This window comes from Myripristis murdjan, chromosome 23 (genome assembly GCF_902150065.1).
Source record: "Myripristis murdjan chromosome 23, fMyrMur1.1, whole genome shotgun sequence".
Lineage (NCBI taxonomy): Eukaryota > Metazoa > Chordata > Actinopteri > Holocentriformes > Holocentridae > Myripristis > Myripristis murdjan.
Window position 1 is genome coordinate 27,979,457 of NC_044002.1, and position 16,322 is coordinate 27,995,778.

Sequence of the window (16,322 nt, forward strand, 5' to 3'; positions counted from 1 at the left end):
TCTATACGCAGCCAGATATCTCATACTCTCATATCTCATAATTAGTGATGTGTCATCTCTGTCATGACAGGAAGCTCCTAAAAGATGATAGAACTTTCACAGATTTCTTGTCAATAAATTTATGAGCACTAATACTTTAAAATGTCTCTTGTAATTTGTTTTCAGCAGTTTTGTGATATTTTACAGTAGTTTTCTTGCTTTATTTGTTTTTTGTTTTTGACATTCTATTGGGAGAGATTTTATGCCACTTTGCAATTTTGGGGGGAATTTCTTATAATGTTCTACTATTAAAATTAACCCCCCCCCCCCCCCCCCCCCACACACACACACACACACACACACACACACACACAAACACACACACACACACACACACACACACACACACACACACACAAGGGAATTAATTAGATTTCTAGATTTCAAAAGATATGAAATACATGAAGCAGCTTTAAATCGCGAAGGAGAAATAAATCCCACTGGATGATCTGAGCAGTAATCTGTTCTGGATGACAATCTCAGAGGCTCCTGCAGGGGTTTCCCCCTCAACATGAAACCAGTGGAGGGAATTTTCCAGAAACTTTGAATCATCAGAGTCTCACCTTCAGAGGTGGAATCAGTCTGACTCACCGGCCTGCAGGAATACTGCATACTGCATCACAGTACTGCAGTACCACTGGACCACTGCATCACAGTACTGCAGTACCACAGGACCACAGTATCACTGTATCACAGTACTACTATGTAAAAGTACCATGAGTAGCAACCAGCAGAACTGCAGTAGAAGTACTTCACAGTAGAATTACAGTAAAACTTCGTCCAGACTCTTGAAGAGAAACTCGACACAACAAACCTCAACCTGTTGCACCTCTTCCTGTGTGTGTGTGTGTGTGTGTGTGTGTGTGTTTAGGGGATATCCATGGTGTCAGTATACCTGAGAATCCCCACCTCGCTGCCCAGCTCAACCTGTCTGTCTCTCTGTCAGCCTGTATGTCTGCCTGTCTGTCTCTCTGCTGTATCTCCTGACCAAGCTCAGGGACAACAGGAGGTCAGAGGTGAAAGGAACACAAGAGATGTTTACTAAAACAACATAACACAACAACATGACAACACTAAAAAACTAAAACAACAGCACAACTACACTAAAACAACACAACACAACACTAAAACAACAACAGAGCAACTACACTAAAACACCAAAGGGCTGTACTACGAAGGAGGCTCAACATCCCCAGGCTTTGTGTTCACTATCAGGCTCAACAAAACCTAAAGCTCCAGTCAAAGTTAAGTGGTATCACGACGGCGGTTCTCATCAAGGTTTGTTAAGTCCGGCTGTCAGCTTTGTGCTCTGTGCGCGTTCACAGAAAAGGGGGCGTTTTGGCCTCATATGATTCTACTTCCGTGAAAAATGGACCGTTCACGGGCTGCAGATTTCACACAAGAGGAGCAGCTTGTCCTCATGGAAAGCTATGGAAATTTAAAAAATAAAATTAACGCTAAGAACAACACTGTGGCCGCAAATAAGGCGAGAGAGGAGTGCAGGCAGAAAATTGCTGACCGAGTGAATGCGTACGCTATGTCAACACTGACTCATTATATTCTATATATCCATTCAGTAGCTATTATGGATTTTAGTTTAGAAATATGTAACTTCACTAGCTTTATGGGAGTGTTGTAAAGCCTGAGGTGAAGTCAGGTGACTGAGGGTGTGTGTGGGTGAGTGTTGGACGGAGCAGGCGGTGGTTACCATGGTTACATGACAATTTTGACCTCTATTGACTCTGCTTAGAGCTACTCGTCAGTAGTTTCAGATAACTGTTCGTTACATTTGAAGTTTAACTAGAATTATGGAGCCATTTCTGTTGATGTTTGTTTGCTCCTTTTTTGTTAAATCTTTTTTTCTAAATCGGAATAAGTGGTGTTTGGAGTGCGTTTGAATCACCACGGGCTGCTCCCGTCCAATCATCACCTTCGGATGCCGTGACAGTCACCGTTATAATATAAAGGGTTTCCTTTAAAAAAAAAAAAAAAAAAAAAGTAGGCTACTATAACAAAGTCTATTTTACAACGGAATATTTATAACAAACGTGAAGTCTGTGCACCACTAATAGTATACCTGCATTGTGCAAATGCAAATTTAGCGTATTCCCTCAGATGAAAATCTATACCGCTCATGGAGAATATCGTCAGGAAATGCCAGCGGATCCGCGCGATCCCTAAATCCTCTTTGTCTCCGTAATTTTATAGCCGGACGGGGTTAAACTTAGCTCATAACCTGGTCCCGCATAAGTTACCATGGTGATCTAGCCGGGTTAAAAGAGAGCCACCTTCGTGATACAGGAAAGCCTGGCTTTAGACTCAACATACCTCGCTAACCCACTAAACCTGCTTCGTAGTACACCCCTCAACACAACTACACTAAAACAATGCAATAACAATGAAAAACAACACTACAACTACACTAAAACAACAACACAACACTAAAGCAACCACAACACAACTCCACTAAAACAACACAACACAACTACACTTAAAAAACACAACTACACTACAATAACAACAACACAACTACACTAAAACAAAAACACAGCAACAACTCCACTAAAATCACAATACAACAAAACAACACAACTACACTAATACAACAACCACAGCACAACTACACTAAAACTACAACACTAAAACACCAATACAACAACTACACTAAAACCACACAATAACAATAAAAAAAACACTACAACTACACTAAAACAACAACACAGCAACACTAAAAAAAAACACAACACAACAACTCCACTAAAATAACAACACAACACTAAAACAACAACAACACAACAACACTGAAACAACACCACGACACTGTAACTACAACACAACTACACTAAAACAACAACAGAACAATAAGACAAACAACCATAACACCACTACACTAAAACTACAACACTAAAACAAAAACACAAGAACTCCACTAAAACAACACAACAACAACAACAGAACTACACTAAAACAACAGCACAACAACACTTAAACACCAACACAACAACTACACTAAAACCACACAATAACAATAAAAAACAACACCACAACTACACTAAAACAACAACACTAAAACAACCACAACACAACAACACTAAGACAACTACAACACAACTCCACTAAAATTACAACACAACACTATGACAACAACAACAACACAGCAACACTGGAACAACAACACAGCTCCACTAAAGTAACAGCACAACACTATAACAACAACAACGCAACAAAACTGAAACAACACAACTCCACTAAAATAACAACACAACACTAAAACAACAGAACAACTACACTATAAAAACATAATAACAATAAAAACAACACTACAACTACACTGAAACAACAACACATCAACACTAAAACAACCACAACACAACAACTTCATTAAAATAACAACACAACACTAAAACAACAACACAACTACACTAAAACAACACAACAACAACAACACAGCTACACTAAAACAACAACACAACAACAACAACACTAAAACAACAACCAGAACACAACTCCAATGAAAAAACTACAACACAACTCCACTAAAATTACAACACAACAGTATCACAACTAAAATAACAACATAACACTAAAACAACAACACAACTACACTAAAACAACAACACAACAACTACACTAAAACTACAACACAACACAACACAACAACACAGCTACACTAAAACAACACTAAAACAACAACACAACTACACTAAAACAACAACACAACAAATACACTAAAACAAAAATGCAACAACACTAAAACAACAACCAGAACACAACGCCAATGAAACAACTACAACACAACTCCACTAAAATAACAACACAACATTATGACAACAACAACAACAACAACACAACAACACTGAAACAACAACACAGCTCCACTAAAATAACAACACAACACTATGGCAACAACAACACAGCAAAACTGAAACAACACAACTCCACTAAAATAACAACACAACACTAAAACAACAGAACAACTACACTATAAAAACACAATAACAATAAAAACAACACTACAACTACACTAAAACAACAACACATCAACACTAAAACAACCACAACACAACAACTTCACTAAAATAACAACACAACACTAAAACAACAACACAACTACACTAAAACTACAACACAACAACAACACAGCTACACTAAAACAACAACACAACAACACTAAAACAACAACCAGAACACAACTCCAATGAAACAACTACAACACAACTCCACTAAAATTACAACACAACACTATCACAACTAAAATAACAACACAACACTAAAACAACAACACAACTACACTAAAACAACACAACAACTACACTAAAACTACAACACAACACAACAACAACACAGCTACACTAAAACAACACTAAACAACAACACAACTACACTAAAACAACAAATACACTAAAACAAAAATGCAACAACACTAAAACAACAACCAGAACACAACTCCAATGAAACAACTACAACACAACTCCACTAAAATAACAACACAGCATTATGACAACAACAACAACAACAACACAACAACACTGAAACAACAACACAGCTCCACTAAAATAACAACACAACACTATAGCAACAACAACACAGCAAAACTGAAACAACACAACTCCACTAAAATAACAACACAACACTAAAACAACAAAACAACTACACTAAAACTACAACACAACACAACAACAACACAGCTACACTAAAACAACAACACAACTACACTAAAACAAAAACACAACACTAAAACAACAACACAACAAATACACTAAAACAAAAACGCAACAGCACTAAAACAACAACCAGAACACAACTACAACACAACTCCACTAAAATTACAACACTATCACAACTAAAATAACAACACAACACTAAAACAACAACACAACTACACTAAAACTACAACACAACACAACAACAACACAGCTACACTAAAACAACACAACTACACTAAAACAAAAACACAACACTAAAACAACAACACAACTACACTAAAACAAAAACACAACACTAAAACAACAACACAACAAATACACTAAAACAAAAATGCAACAACACTAAAACAACAACCAGAACACAACTCCAATGAAACAACACAACACAAGTACACTTAAAAAAATACAACACAACTACACAACACAACAACAGTACCAGTGTGTTGTGTATTTGTTTGTGTATGTGTATTTGTTTACAGCAGTTAAACAACACAACAACTCCACTAAAACAAACACAGTACAACAACAAACCACAACACAGTACTACACAACAGTACAACCATACAATATTATAGTACCACAGTACAGTACTACAGTACTACTAATAGTCAAGCAATCAGAATTAGAATGAAAAATACTTTGAGGGATAGGGTGGGGTGCTGGGTGCTTTTCACTTTGTTTTATTGCTACTTATGATTATAATTATTGTTGTTGTTGGTCAACGTTTGGGCGACATTACCTGAGTTTAAGTGAAAAGGTGTGTTGCATATTAAACGCGCTGTAAGTATCACCGCTGCCAAGGAGCTCATCTCATTCACTGTTTCCTTCCATCCGTGTTTTCTTGTAAATATCGTCACACTGTCAGGAAAACTGTTTTGTGTGAGTGTTGGTGTGATGATGTCATGCTGTGTGTGTGTGTTTCACCAGAAAGTATCACTTCACACCCAGCTGAAGGTGTGCATGTATGTTGCTTCATTAGATAATTTCCTCTCCCTGCCTGTAAACCCTCATCTGTCTCTCTGCCTGTCTCTCTCCCTGCCTGTAAACCCTCATCTGTCTCTCTGCCTGTCTCTCTGCCTGCCTGTAAACCCTCATCTGTCTCTCTGCCTGTCTCTCTGCCTGCCTGTAAACCCTCATCTGTCTCTCTGCCTGCCTGTAAACCCTCATCTGTCTCTCTGCCTGTCTCATCTGTCTCTCTGCCTGTCTCTCTGTCTCTCTGCCTGTCTGTCTGTCAGTAACAGATCTATATTACCCAACAGACTGCAGAGGGTTTTCTCTCTGGCAGCCATGTTGGAGGTCTTGAGCTACAAATTCATCATCAGTGAGCAGCCATGGCTCCTTTCTGATCTGATCGATCTGAACTGATTGATCTGAACTGATCAATCTGATTGATTTTGTGTTTAGATAATGTTCCCCGTGCTAGCTAACTAACCACAGCATCTGCTCAACCAGCCATCACTGTCTGATTATCATGTTAGCTAATGTTGCCATGTGTTTGGCTTGCTGGCTGGTCAGCTAGCGAACAGTTTGCTCAGGTGAAGTGAGCTGACTTGTCAAGCTACAACTTCACTTTGAGTTTGTAAAAACAATAAAACCACACAAACAATATATAAAAATATAAAAACAATATAGAACACATAAAAATATTTAAAAAATAAACAAACATCCGTTCACAGCGCTCCGAGACGTTCTGCAGGGGAACGTTCTCCTGCCGCTGCTGTTCCACAGGAACGGCTGGTTCTCCCGGCAGAACACACTTGGTAAGAGCCTGTGTCCCTGCTGTTATCTCTCACATGATGTTCCATGTTCTGTGTTACACAGCAACATGCATGTGACCATGCACATGGAGCAGCAGATGCATGTGCTGTATATGTGATATTATTATTATTATTATTATTATTGCATTATAATGACAGTACATTCCAGTGTGTTTTTGTTATAACATGTCACACAACACTATTCTGTGCAGAGTGTGTGTGTGTGTGTGTGTGAGTGGTAGACCCCTCACCCACTTCTACGAAAGTTGGTGATTTAAAGGAAACTGCTCACAACCACATTTTCACACCTAGCTCATCAGCTTCCACCAGCCTCTCTCTCTCTCTGTATAAATCAAGCTTCTTGTCAGTCAGTCAGTCAGTCAGTCAGTCAGTTCAGCTTCAGCCAGCAGGCGGGCAGGGAGGCAGCCACTCAGTCAGTAAACCAGTCAGTCAGTCAGTCAGTCAGTCGGTCGGTCCGTCTGCATCCTCCGTGTCAGCGCCCCGGACCCCTCCACCAGGAATTGAACTTGCAACCCAGCGACGGGTCATCGCTGTTGTGTGTGTGTCGAGTGTGTGAGAACATCGTTGCCATGGCGAGGGCAGTGGTCTGTCTGTCTATCTGCCTGTCTGTCTGCCTGGGCAGCAGCTCCCACATCTCCATCAAGATGAACCAGTCCATCAACAGCCTCCTGCAGCATTACGTGAGTACACTGCTAACACTGCAGTACTGCTGCTAGTACTACATCTAGTACTACATCTAGTACTATATCTGTCTGAGTTTCTATTGCTACTTCTCACTTCCTTTTGCTACATGTTCCTATTTCTGTTTCTGTACCATCACCCACCACCCCTCCACACACACACACACACACACACACACACACACACACACACACACACACACACACACAGTTTTTTCATTTTCCATTTGCAGTTAGAGTCTGTGAGGCCTCGTGCAGCAAACACAGATCAGCACAGCAGGACGGAGCAGTGGCCGTGTGTGTGTGTGTGTGTGTGTGTGTGTGTGTTTTGTGAATTGTTGGTGTTTCAGCAGCAATGACACTTTACTGCCCTTTAGGAGTGTTGTTACCGTAGAAACTGACCACATTGGTTGTTCCACTGTGACCTGGCAGGTCAGGTTTGGGCTGTGAGGCGTTCAGGCACCGCGTCGCCTCACCCAGAAGGGAAAAATTCCCCTCAAGTGTGTGTTGCTAAAACATCACACACACGCAGCACCTACACATGCAGCTCACAGCAGCCTGATGAGGCCTGTGGGGTGGGCGGGGGGCTTTCAAACATTTTATTTCACCCTCTGAACAGAAATTCACAAATTTACTTCATTTCCATTTTTATTTTGGGGTTTTTTGTGGTAATTCTCCGTCTGCCTGTTCTTACAGCCGATCTCCGATGACGACAGATACAACGGGAAACCGGTCTTCTCCAAAGATCTGCTAGGCAGCAAGATGGAGGTACACACACACACACACACACACACACACACACACACGCACCAGTGCTCAGTGACCAGTCTGTTAAAAACAACACACAGGACCCAGTAGACTAGACACAAAAGATGAAGATGAAGGTGCATCTCCATCAGGGAGGATCATGGGAGAATTTTCCTCCAACCAGGTGAGGAGTGACATCCTGACCCGCAGACCTCCAACATGGCTGCCTCAGCCTTGGAAACACTGCAGCTGAAACTTGATGCTTCGTGACTTTGAGGCTCAGATAAAGTAAACGTTACTGTGCTGCAGATTTCAGGGAGATACCTGAAGGCCGATGAGGTGCTTTAGGGCATTTTGGGGTGTCGGGCGCTTTATTTGTTCATATTTTCCTCTGAAATGGGTAGGCTGTGTATGGTAGGTACATTCACATTTACACTCTGAGGTGCGTTCTGTCTGCACCCGGCCAGCCTGAGTCGCTACCTGCAGCAGGTAGATCCACCTCCAGTGGATCAAACAGCAGCAGAAGGTGTTTTTGTGGAAGCAGCTGTGGTTGTGGTTGAGGGTTTTCCTGGACCTGAGCTCAGCGCCTCTGGCATGTCAAGGCTTTGTATGAAAGTCTCTCACTTTCATGTGCATAAAAACATTTTTAGGGTTTTGGGCCGGTTCTACTATGCAGGCCTCCCTGGGGGATTTCCTTTACACTGTAGATCATTTTTGCAGAAGTCAGCATGCAGAGGGTATTTTTGCTTTGTTTTGTTTTGTTCTTTTTTGATGCATCTCGCTTTCTCTTTCAGTTCATTCACAGCCACACAGCTCGAGCTCATATTCAGTCACAAATATGTTTTTTGTTTTGTTTGTTTTTATTTTCTGTGCCAAATGTGAATGGGGGGTTGGGGTTGCGGTGGGGAGGGGGGAGCAAATTTCTTTATTTAGCAATTCATTTCTTTATTTGTGTAAGATATGTGACATACTTTATTTCTGCAAGTTCCATAAACATAGCAGGGTCAGAGAGCGTCTCTGGTGAAGTGAAAGCTGTTGTTTTGTCGCTCGGTTGTTTCTCTGGTCCATCAAGGTTTTTCACACCTGCCCCCACCTGACCCTTCCTGCCCCCGTCAAGCCACACCGCTGACCTTGATTCTGTTGTTAAAAAGTGGAAGCGATGCTCGCTCTCCTCCCTCTGAGTCCGTCTCACCTCTCTCTCTCTCTCAGGACTGGGGGAAGAGGGTTTTCATGGTCAGCGTTCTGGAGGCGTACGAGAAGCTGCTGGGCCAGATGCTGAGCGAGCCGCCGCTGAACAGCAGCGCCCAGAACTGCTCGGACGGCCGGGCCGGGACGGGCCCGCTCGCCCACAGCCTCTGCTTCGTCCTGAGGGCCGTCCGGGACCTGAGGAGACACCACTACAGGAGCCTGGAGCCCGACCGCAACAAGCTGCTGGGAGGCCTGCAGGCCGTGCAGAAGATCCAGGAGGACATCAAGGTAGAGAGACAGACACTCACCCTGAGAGAGAGAGAGAGAGAGAGAGAGAGAGAGAGAGAGAGAGAGTCCTCACTGATCCTGATGAATCCAAAAATGCTGTTTTGGGGTTAAACTCTCTTCTGTCTTCACTATTTTCTTTTTCTTAAAAAAAAAAAAAAAAAAAAAAAAGCTTATAAATGTATTTATTTATTTATTTTACAGTTTTAGCTAATTCATTTTATTGATATATGCATTTGTAGCCATTTTACGGTAACTTCATTTAAATATATAATAATAAATATTGTTATTATATATTTATACATATTTTAATTAGTCATTTTCTGGTCATTGTAATTTTTTCTGTTTATTACTATTTTCTGATCATTTTCTTTTTTTAAATAGTTTTTTTTTTTTTTTCAAATGTTTAGGTCATGTCTTGATAATTTGCTCATTGCTTTATTTTCCCTGTTTTTGAAAGAAATCAAGTAAATTTGTTTCAGATTATTCAGGCATGTGCAGATCGACACTGGGCCTCTCCCTCCAGCCGGGGTCACATGACCGTCACACGTGATGACATCACATGTGATGACATCACATGTGATCTGTGGTTCCACACGGCCGAAGCACTGCCCTCCTTTCAGAGACAGACAGGCAGACATGTGCACTAACTGTCTCACTTTCTCCAGACCGACAGCCTGGCTGAAACTGAGAGACGCGTTGTCTGGAGCAAGGCATTGTGGGAGCTGCAGTGGCTGTACCAGGAGGCAAGCTCATTGGTCGAGAAGAGGGCGCAGAGAAGGCGTCGGCGACGTCAAGCTCAGAGGGTAAAAAACCCTCAGAGAGGCTGAAAGCACAACGCCACGCAACAACAACAACGACAACAACAACGACGACAACAACGACGACAACAACAACAACAACGACAACAACAACGACGACAACAACGACGACAACGACAACAACAACGACGACGATGACAAAGACGACGACGACAACAACTTTGGTAAAGAGTTTCCAAAGAGTTGCCTTACAACAAAGCAACTAAACCAAGAAAAGTGAAATTTAGCGATAAGATTAGAAAACCATTCAGAGGAATGTTGCTCAAACATCAGGGACCAAATGGCAGCCTGGTGATTGTGAATGATTTTAGAACAGGATAACTTTCTCACATTATTATGAATAATATTTAACCCTTAACCCTTTAAAAAAAAAACTGAACTCATAACAATATCACTGTTATCAACTGAAAAACTACATGATTTAATCCTCTAAAATGTTCCTATTCTGTCAATAAACCCTTCAGAACAAAACAAATGTGATAAAACAAGAAAGAAAATCAAACATGAATAGAAGTAAAGATCAGAACCAGCAGAACGCATCAGAAGCACCGACAGCTCCAGCTGAAGAACCTTATCATGGCACGAGCACCCAGGAGTGTGTAGGCCTGTACTCGAGCACCGAAACATACTGTGGCACAGGGATTTTCAAAGTGGGGTTCAGGGACCCCCAGGGGTCCTGGAGAGTCTTTAAGGAGGCCCTGAGCGAAGTGAGGGACAGTTTACATGCGTGTGCGAGGCGTGTGAACGCATCACTGATCTGACCTTTAAATGCACCAGATCATTAGAAATAGCTTTGTCATTTTCAAAAATATTTTCTTAAAAAAATGAAATTGGAAAAAATGAAAAAAAAAAAAGAACATTTCCAAGAAATAATTAAAAAAATTACAACAAAACCAAATCTGTAATGGCTGACGTGTGTTTGAAGCTCAGATCCTGGATCAGCTCTCTGCTGCTTAAATATGTGTTGATGTGAGACTCATGACTAACGGCCTCTGTGCCTTTTTGAATGAGCGACTTTGAAAACCCCTCTAAGTATTTCATTGTAGTACAAGTACTCTCAACAGTCAGGTCTAGTACTGAGGTACTTCACTGTGGTATAAGTACTCCTTCACACTCAGGGCCAGCAATGAAATATATTAATGTGCTAAAAGTACTCTTTCCTAAATCTCAGGTCATGTACTTCAGTATTCTGCTGTAGTACGCTTATGTATTCTGTGAAGTACTTTTTACTCCAGGTCAGAGTACTGGTGCAGGAGTACTGCAATAGGAGTTTTATTTAATAGCATGTTGTATTTTCTATATTTATTTCTGTATTTAAAATGTTTATTTAATACTGAAGTGTATTTTCATGATTGTCAGATTATTTATTATGTATTTATTGATTGGACTGCAGAAGTGAATAAAGCAGAGTGAAAGTCTGGCTGGAGTCACTGGTTTCTGTTGTTTTGTATCGTGATGTGTTCTACTCTACAGGTTCCAGTCACATAAAAAAAGATGCAGAAAATCAAATGGCACAGGAGTTAGGAAAGTCATTCATTCGTTTTCCAAACCGCTCGTCCTCACAAGGAAAGCAGCGTTCCCGGTGGAACCCACGCAGACCCGGGTAGAACATGTAAACTCCACACAGGATGGCGATGGCGTCCGGGCCGGGGGGGCGGTGGCACTCTGAGTGGTGGTGCTCAGTTTTTGTGAATGTCCGTTGTTTCCGTTCAGATTTCCTAATATGCAAATTCAAAAGGCAGGCGACACATTTTGGTAGTTAAAATAAGTTTGATCCCCCAACCCACCCCTGTGATGTCACTTCTGCTAAATAGCTGACAGTGTTTCTTTACAGTAAGTCCTGCCTGTTACCCACACTGCACTCTGAGAACTGTGTGTGTGTGTGTGTGTGTGTGTGTGTGTATGTGTGTGTGTGTGTATGTGTGAGTGTTGCAGCAGTGAGGTTGTGATTTCTAAGAAACCAAGACGGTCCTGTGTTTCCGCATAGCAACTATAGCTTCAGCTGTCGGTGTGTGTGTGTGTGTGTGTGTGTGTGTCAGGAAGTTTATTAGTGCTTGCAGGGGCTTCACAGAGGGTTTTCACCCACTGGACAACAGGCAGAGTCCTTTTTGATAGCAGTACCAGTAGCAGTATTTCTAGTAGTAGTAGTAGCAGTAGCAGTTGTAGTAGCAGTAATAGCCATAGGGGCAGTATGAGTAGTGGTAATAGCAGCAGGAACAGTAGTAGTAGCAGTATTACTAGTGGTGGTACTAGCACTAATAGCAATTGCAGTAGCAGTAGTACTAGTAGTAGCAGTACAAGTGCTTTTATTGTACATGTGTTATTATTGTTATTGTGTGCACTCTGCTGCTTTACTTGCATGTGCATTGTTTTGTCTGCCGATTGGGCCTTTTATGTGCTCTTGTATCTGTTACGTTACTTACGGAGTTTTAATATAAATATGCATTTTATTTGTGTGATTTTATGTGGCCGAGGACAGCGGCTGGAAATGGATTCACTTACAGCTCAACTGTTGATTTGGCTATAAAAACAATAAATTCGTAGTAGTTGTAGTAGCAGTAGTAGTTGTAGTAGTAATAGTAGTAGTAGTAGTAGTAATTGTAGTAGTAGTAGTAGAAGTAGTAGTAGCAGTAGTAGCAATAGTAGTAATAGTAGTACTAGTAGTAGTAATAGTAGTGTTTGTCGCTGTGTTTGGCGGCGGCCCTTTAAGTGCTTAAACTGCTGAAACATTGACAGCAGCAGACTTTTTGGAACAGAAACAGAAAGACGATTTCCAAGTGCGTGCCTCAATAACCACAACCTTCAAATTGAGTGACGAAAAGAAGAATAGAAGAATAAACAGGTCGTGCAGAAGGCTCATTCTATACTGGACTGTCTGAACCACCCACTCCAGAGTGAGTTTGACTTTTTGCCTTCGAGCTGTCGTTTCCGGGCCCCGACTGGGAGGACAAAAACACTCCAAGTGTCATTTGCCCCTTCTGCTGTTCACCTCCTTAATGGCAATGAACACTGAGACTGTTGGTCTATTTCGGGCCTGTGACAAAGTCTTTCTGAGTTTGGATGCAGTTCTTTACTTTACAGTTTTTTTCATTCGCTTTTTCCAGTATAATGGAACTGGGATCCACTTTGTCATCATCTTCACCTCCAAACCACAGCAGACGTTTTCTTTTGCAAATGTGTTCATACCTTTTCATTGGATTCACACATTTTTCAGGCTCTTTTGCACAACACTTCTCACATGTGTCATTTCCATGGCCCTGACTCCACTGACTTCACTGTGGAGGTCAAAAGCAAAACATCTGCTCACAGCTGATAGAAATGACCTGCATCACTGTGAGATCACCTGTGCACCTGCATCACTGCCCTTTCCACCAATCACCATTCACCAATCAATCAGGATGCACCTACAAAAAAGGGGCCTATAAATTGTATTCTGTATTTTTTTCTCAACTCCTTTGAGTTTTTCTGTGTAATACTATATGTGACTTACCGTATTTCAGTTTTTCCCATCAATACAGTAAAAGTTTCACTTCAAAGCCTTTCTGAGTTTGGATGCAGTTCTTTACTGTAAGTTCACATTTGAATGTGCAGCTCACAGGAGAACCTTGTTCAAACTGACAGCTGTATTTTGTATTCTGCTGTCAGCTGTGTTACAGTACAGTAGAGCTGACTGAAGGAATCTACTCATTTGGGCAGAAGTTGAGTTGTTTGAGGGAAATATTGGATTTTGCTACTTGCTTTACAATATGTAACGATGTAAATTGTCAAAAATATGACTGCATACACACAAGAAAAAGTAAGGTTGAACCTGCTCAGACTGAAAAAGGTGTGTTGCATTTTGGTGTTGAGTATGAAGTGAGTGATTAGTTGTATTGGGCGCTGACAAAATGTGCTTTTGCTGCATGTTTGAAAGGTTTTGTCATGGTAAGAGCCTTTTGACAAAAAGGCTCTTACCATGACAAAAAGCATAATGTACAAAAAAAGCATAATGCACAAAAAATAAAACAATATAACAAAATCAAACTACGTACAGCTACAAAATCTCCTCCTCATCGCATACGATGTCTTCCTGTGCCTCTTTCTCTCACCGCCTCCACGCAAAGTACTCAACATGGCTGACCTGGGGTCTGTTTGTAGTGCTGAGGCCCTGACTGACTGGTGTTCAGTTTTCTAAGTAAGTGCTTTCATGTGTGTGTCTCGGGTTTTCTTATAACCTGATGTGTTTTGTATTTTGAACATAAGTGTTTTCCCCAATTGTAACCACATGCTTTCATTTTTGAGCGAGGTGTCTTCTGTATGAAATAGTGTCTAGTGTTCAGGAGGAAGTGTGTTGCAGAATGCAAACACAGTTTAAAGCAGCACTTGTGTCTAAGGTATGGCCACGCTGTGTTTAAGGTTTAGTTCCAATGACTTCAAGTTTTGTCACATTGGTTTAAGTGTATGTTCTTAGTGTGTAAGCAATCGAAAAAAACTGTAAAGCCCCCAAAGCCTCCGGTCGGGTGGGAATTTTTGTTAAGGACCAATTATTTCAGCATTTTGATGTCAGTGTTGCTGATAAGAATGTAGATGGCATCTACAGTCTTAACAGTCTTTGAACACCGGGTATCACAATATGTTTTTGTTATTTTCCATGCTATCTATCAGGGTTCTGCTCAGGGTAGGAATTCCTTGTCTTTTTTCAGCCACCTGCTTGGACTGATGTATTCACTGGAAGTGGATGCATTGTATATCTGTGGGGATTTCAACAGCCGAATTTCAGATATGGATGATTGTTTAATGTCGGATGGGGTGCCTCCGAGTATAGCCAAGGATTTAGTGGTAAATAAACATGGTGACTCACTTATTAATTTTATTACAGTTTTTTTAAATTGCTAAAACACATTTCACAAAACTTTCCTCCATTTTCCCAAAACTCTAAACACAGCACACTTTTCTAAAGCTACATACACAAAACCACACCTTCTCTTTTCAAAACTCAAACTTTCACCCCAAAACAGCTGCTCAGAGCCTGCAGAAATTTAAACACTATACACATCATTACACACTACAACAAAACAACTGAAAACACAATGTTTAGTGGGTGAGAATGTTCTTTTTACGTTTTTTCACAACTGCCAAAGCACAGTTTTAGAAACCTTACAGCATCTGTTCTCAAAATATATTACTGTAGGGTATTGGGCATTCATAGATTTGTGTGTTTCATATGAACAGTATGTAAATCTACAGAAAATACAGTATGTACATTACTGTACTGTATCACAACTCAATGCAAACACTACAGAGGAATCCATTACACACAACAATACTCATTGAAAACACAATGTTCAGGGTGTGATGTTTTTTTTTATTATTATTATTATTTATGGAACTATACCACACACACACACACCACAATCACTGTGCGGCATCATCAGCGCTGCAAAGCAGTTTTCTATTACCGTATTCATCTGAATATAGGACGATATTTTTTCCATTGAAAATGCCCTGAAAAAACGCCCTTGTCTAATATTGGGGGTCTAAGCAAATACACATGTATTGTTAGCCTACTTCCATAATTATGTAAACCAGTAGGTAGGCTCGCCTGATGCCGTGATTACCGGCGAATGGCCGCATTGCGCAGTCAATAATCAACAATGTTGTCAGTGTCAGTGTCTGTTGTGCTGCTGCAGCTGCTTATAAACAAAAGTTGATTTATAATGAAAGGCATATATGGCAGTAGGTGTGCGCCGCTCACCCGTCAGATCCGGCAGACCTGACCAGGTGGGCACGGCACCGGTCGGCATCAGGCCGGTGCCGTGCCCAGCCCGCCTGGTGCCGGCCGGCTCACCTGATGCCAACCAGTGCCGCGGCCAGCACGCCTGATGGCGGCCAGTGGCTTTTTTATGCAAACAAGATTTTGTCCATATAAATAGTATTTTTCCAAAAAAGGTATTTGTGCAGCCATCGAGTCCAACTGGAATATCCTCTGTGAAAATGTGAAAGTGTTTTCAGGTGTTCAGATCAACAGTCAATACACTAGCACAGTATTGTACAGTAGTACTGTAGGCCACTGAGCAACACAATATGTGCACCCACTGT

The 16,322-nt window shown here is 41.2% G+C and overlaps 1 protein-coding gene across 1 annotated transcript; it reads left to right on the top strand.

Moving 5' to 3' along the window:
* Positions 1-7,075: 7,075 nt before the first annotated feature.
* On the top strand, positions 7,076-10,253 carry LOC115355016 (interferon gamma-like). Its single transcript, XM_030045636.1, has 4 exons — positions 7,076-7,203; positions 7,900-7,971; positions 9,160-9,426; positions 10,116-10,253. The coding sequence occupies exons 1-4, from the start codon at positions 7,093-7,095 to the stop codon at positions 10,251-10,253; spliced, it is 588 nt and encodes a 195-aa protein (XP_029901496.1). The 5' UTR covers positions 7,076-7,092.
* The last annotated feature ends 6,069 nt before the right edge of the window (positions 10,254-16,322 follow it).

What these genes read in the sequence shown, in the direction of transcription:
- LOC115355016 (XM_030045636.1), top strand. Translation starts at nt 7,093, where the DNA reads ATGGCGAGGGCAGTGGTCTGTCTGTCTATCTGCCTGTCTGTCTGCCTG. An exon ending in TGCTAGGCAGCAAGATGGAG is followed by an intron (nt 7,972 to 9,159) that starts GTACACACACAC and finishes TCTCTCTCTCAG; the next exon opens with GACTGGGGGAAGAGGGTTTT. An exon ending in AGATCCAGGAGGACATCAAG is followed by an intron (nt 9,427 to 10,115) that starts GTAGAGAGACAG and finishes GCTGAAACTGAG; the next exon opens with AGACGCGTTGTCTGGAGCAA.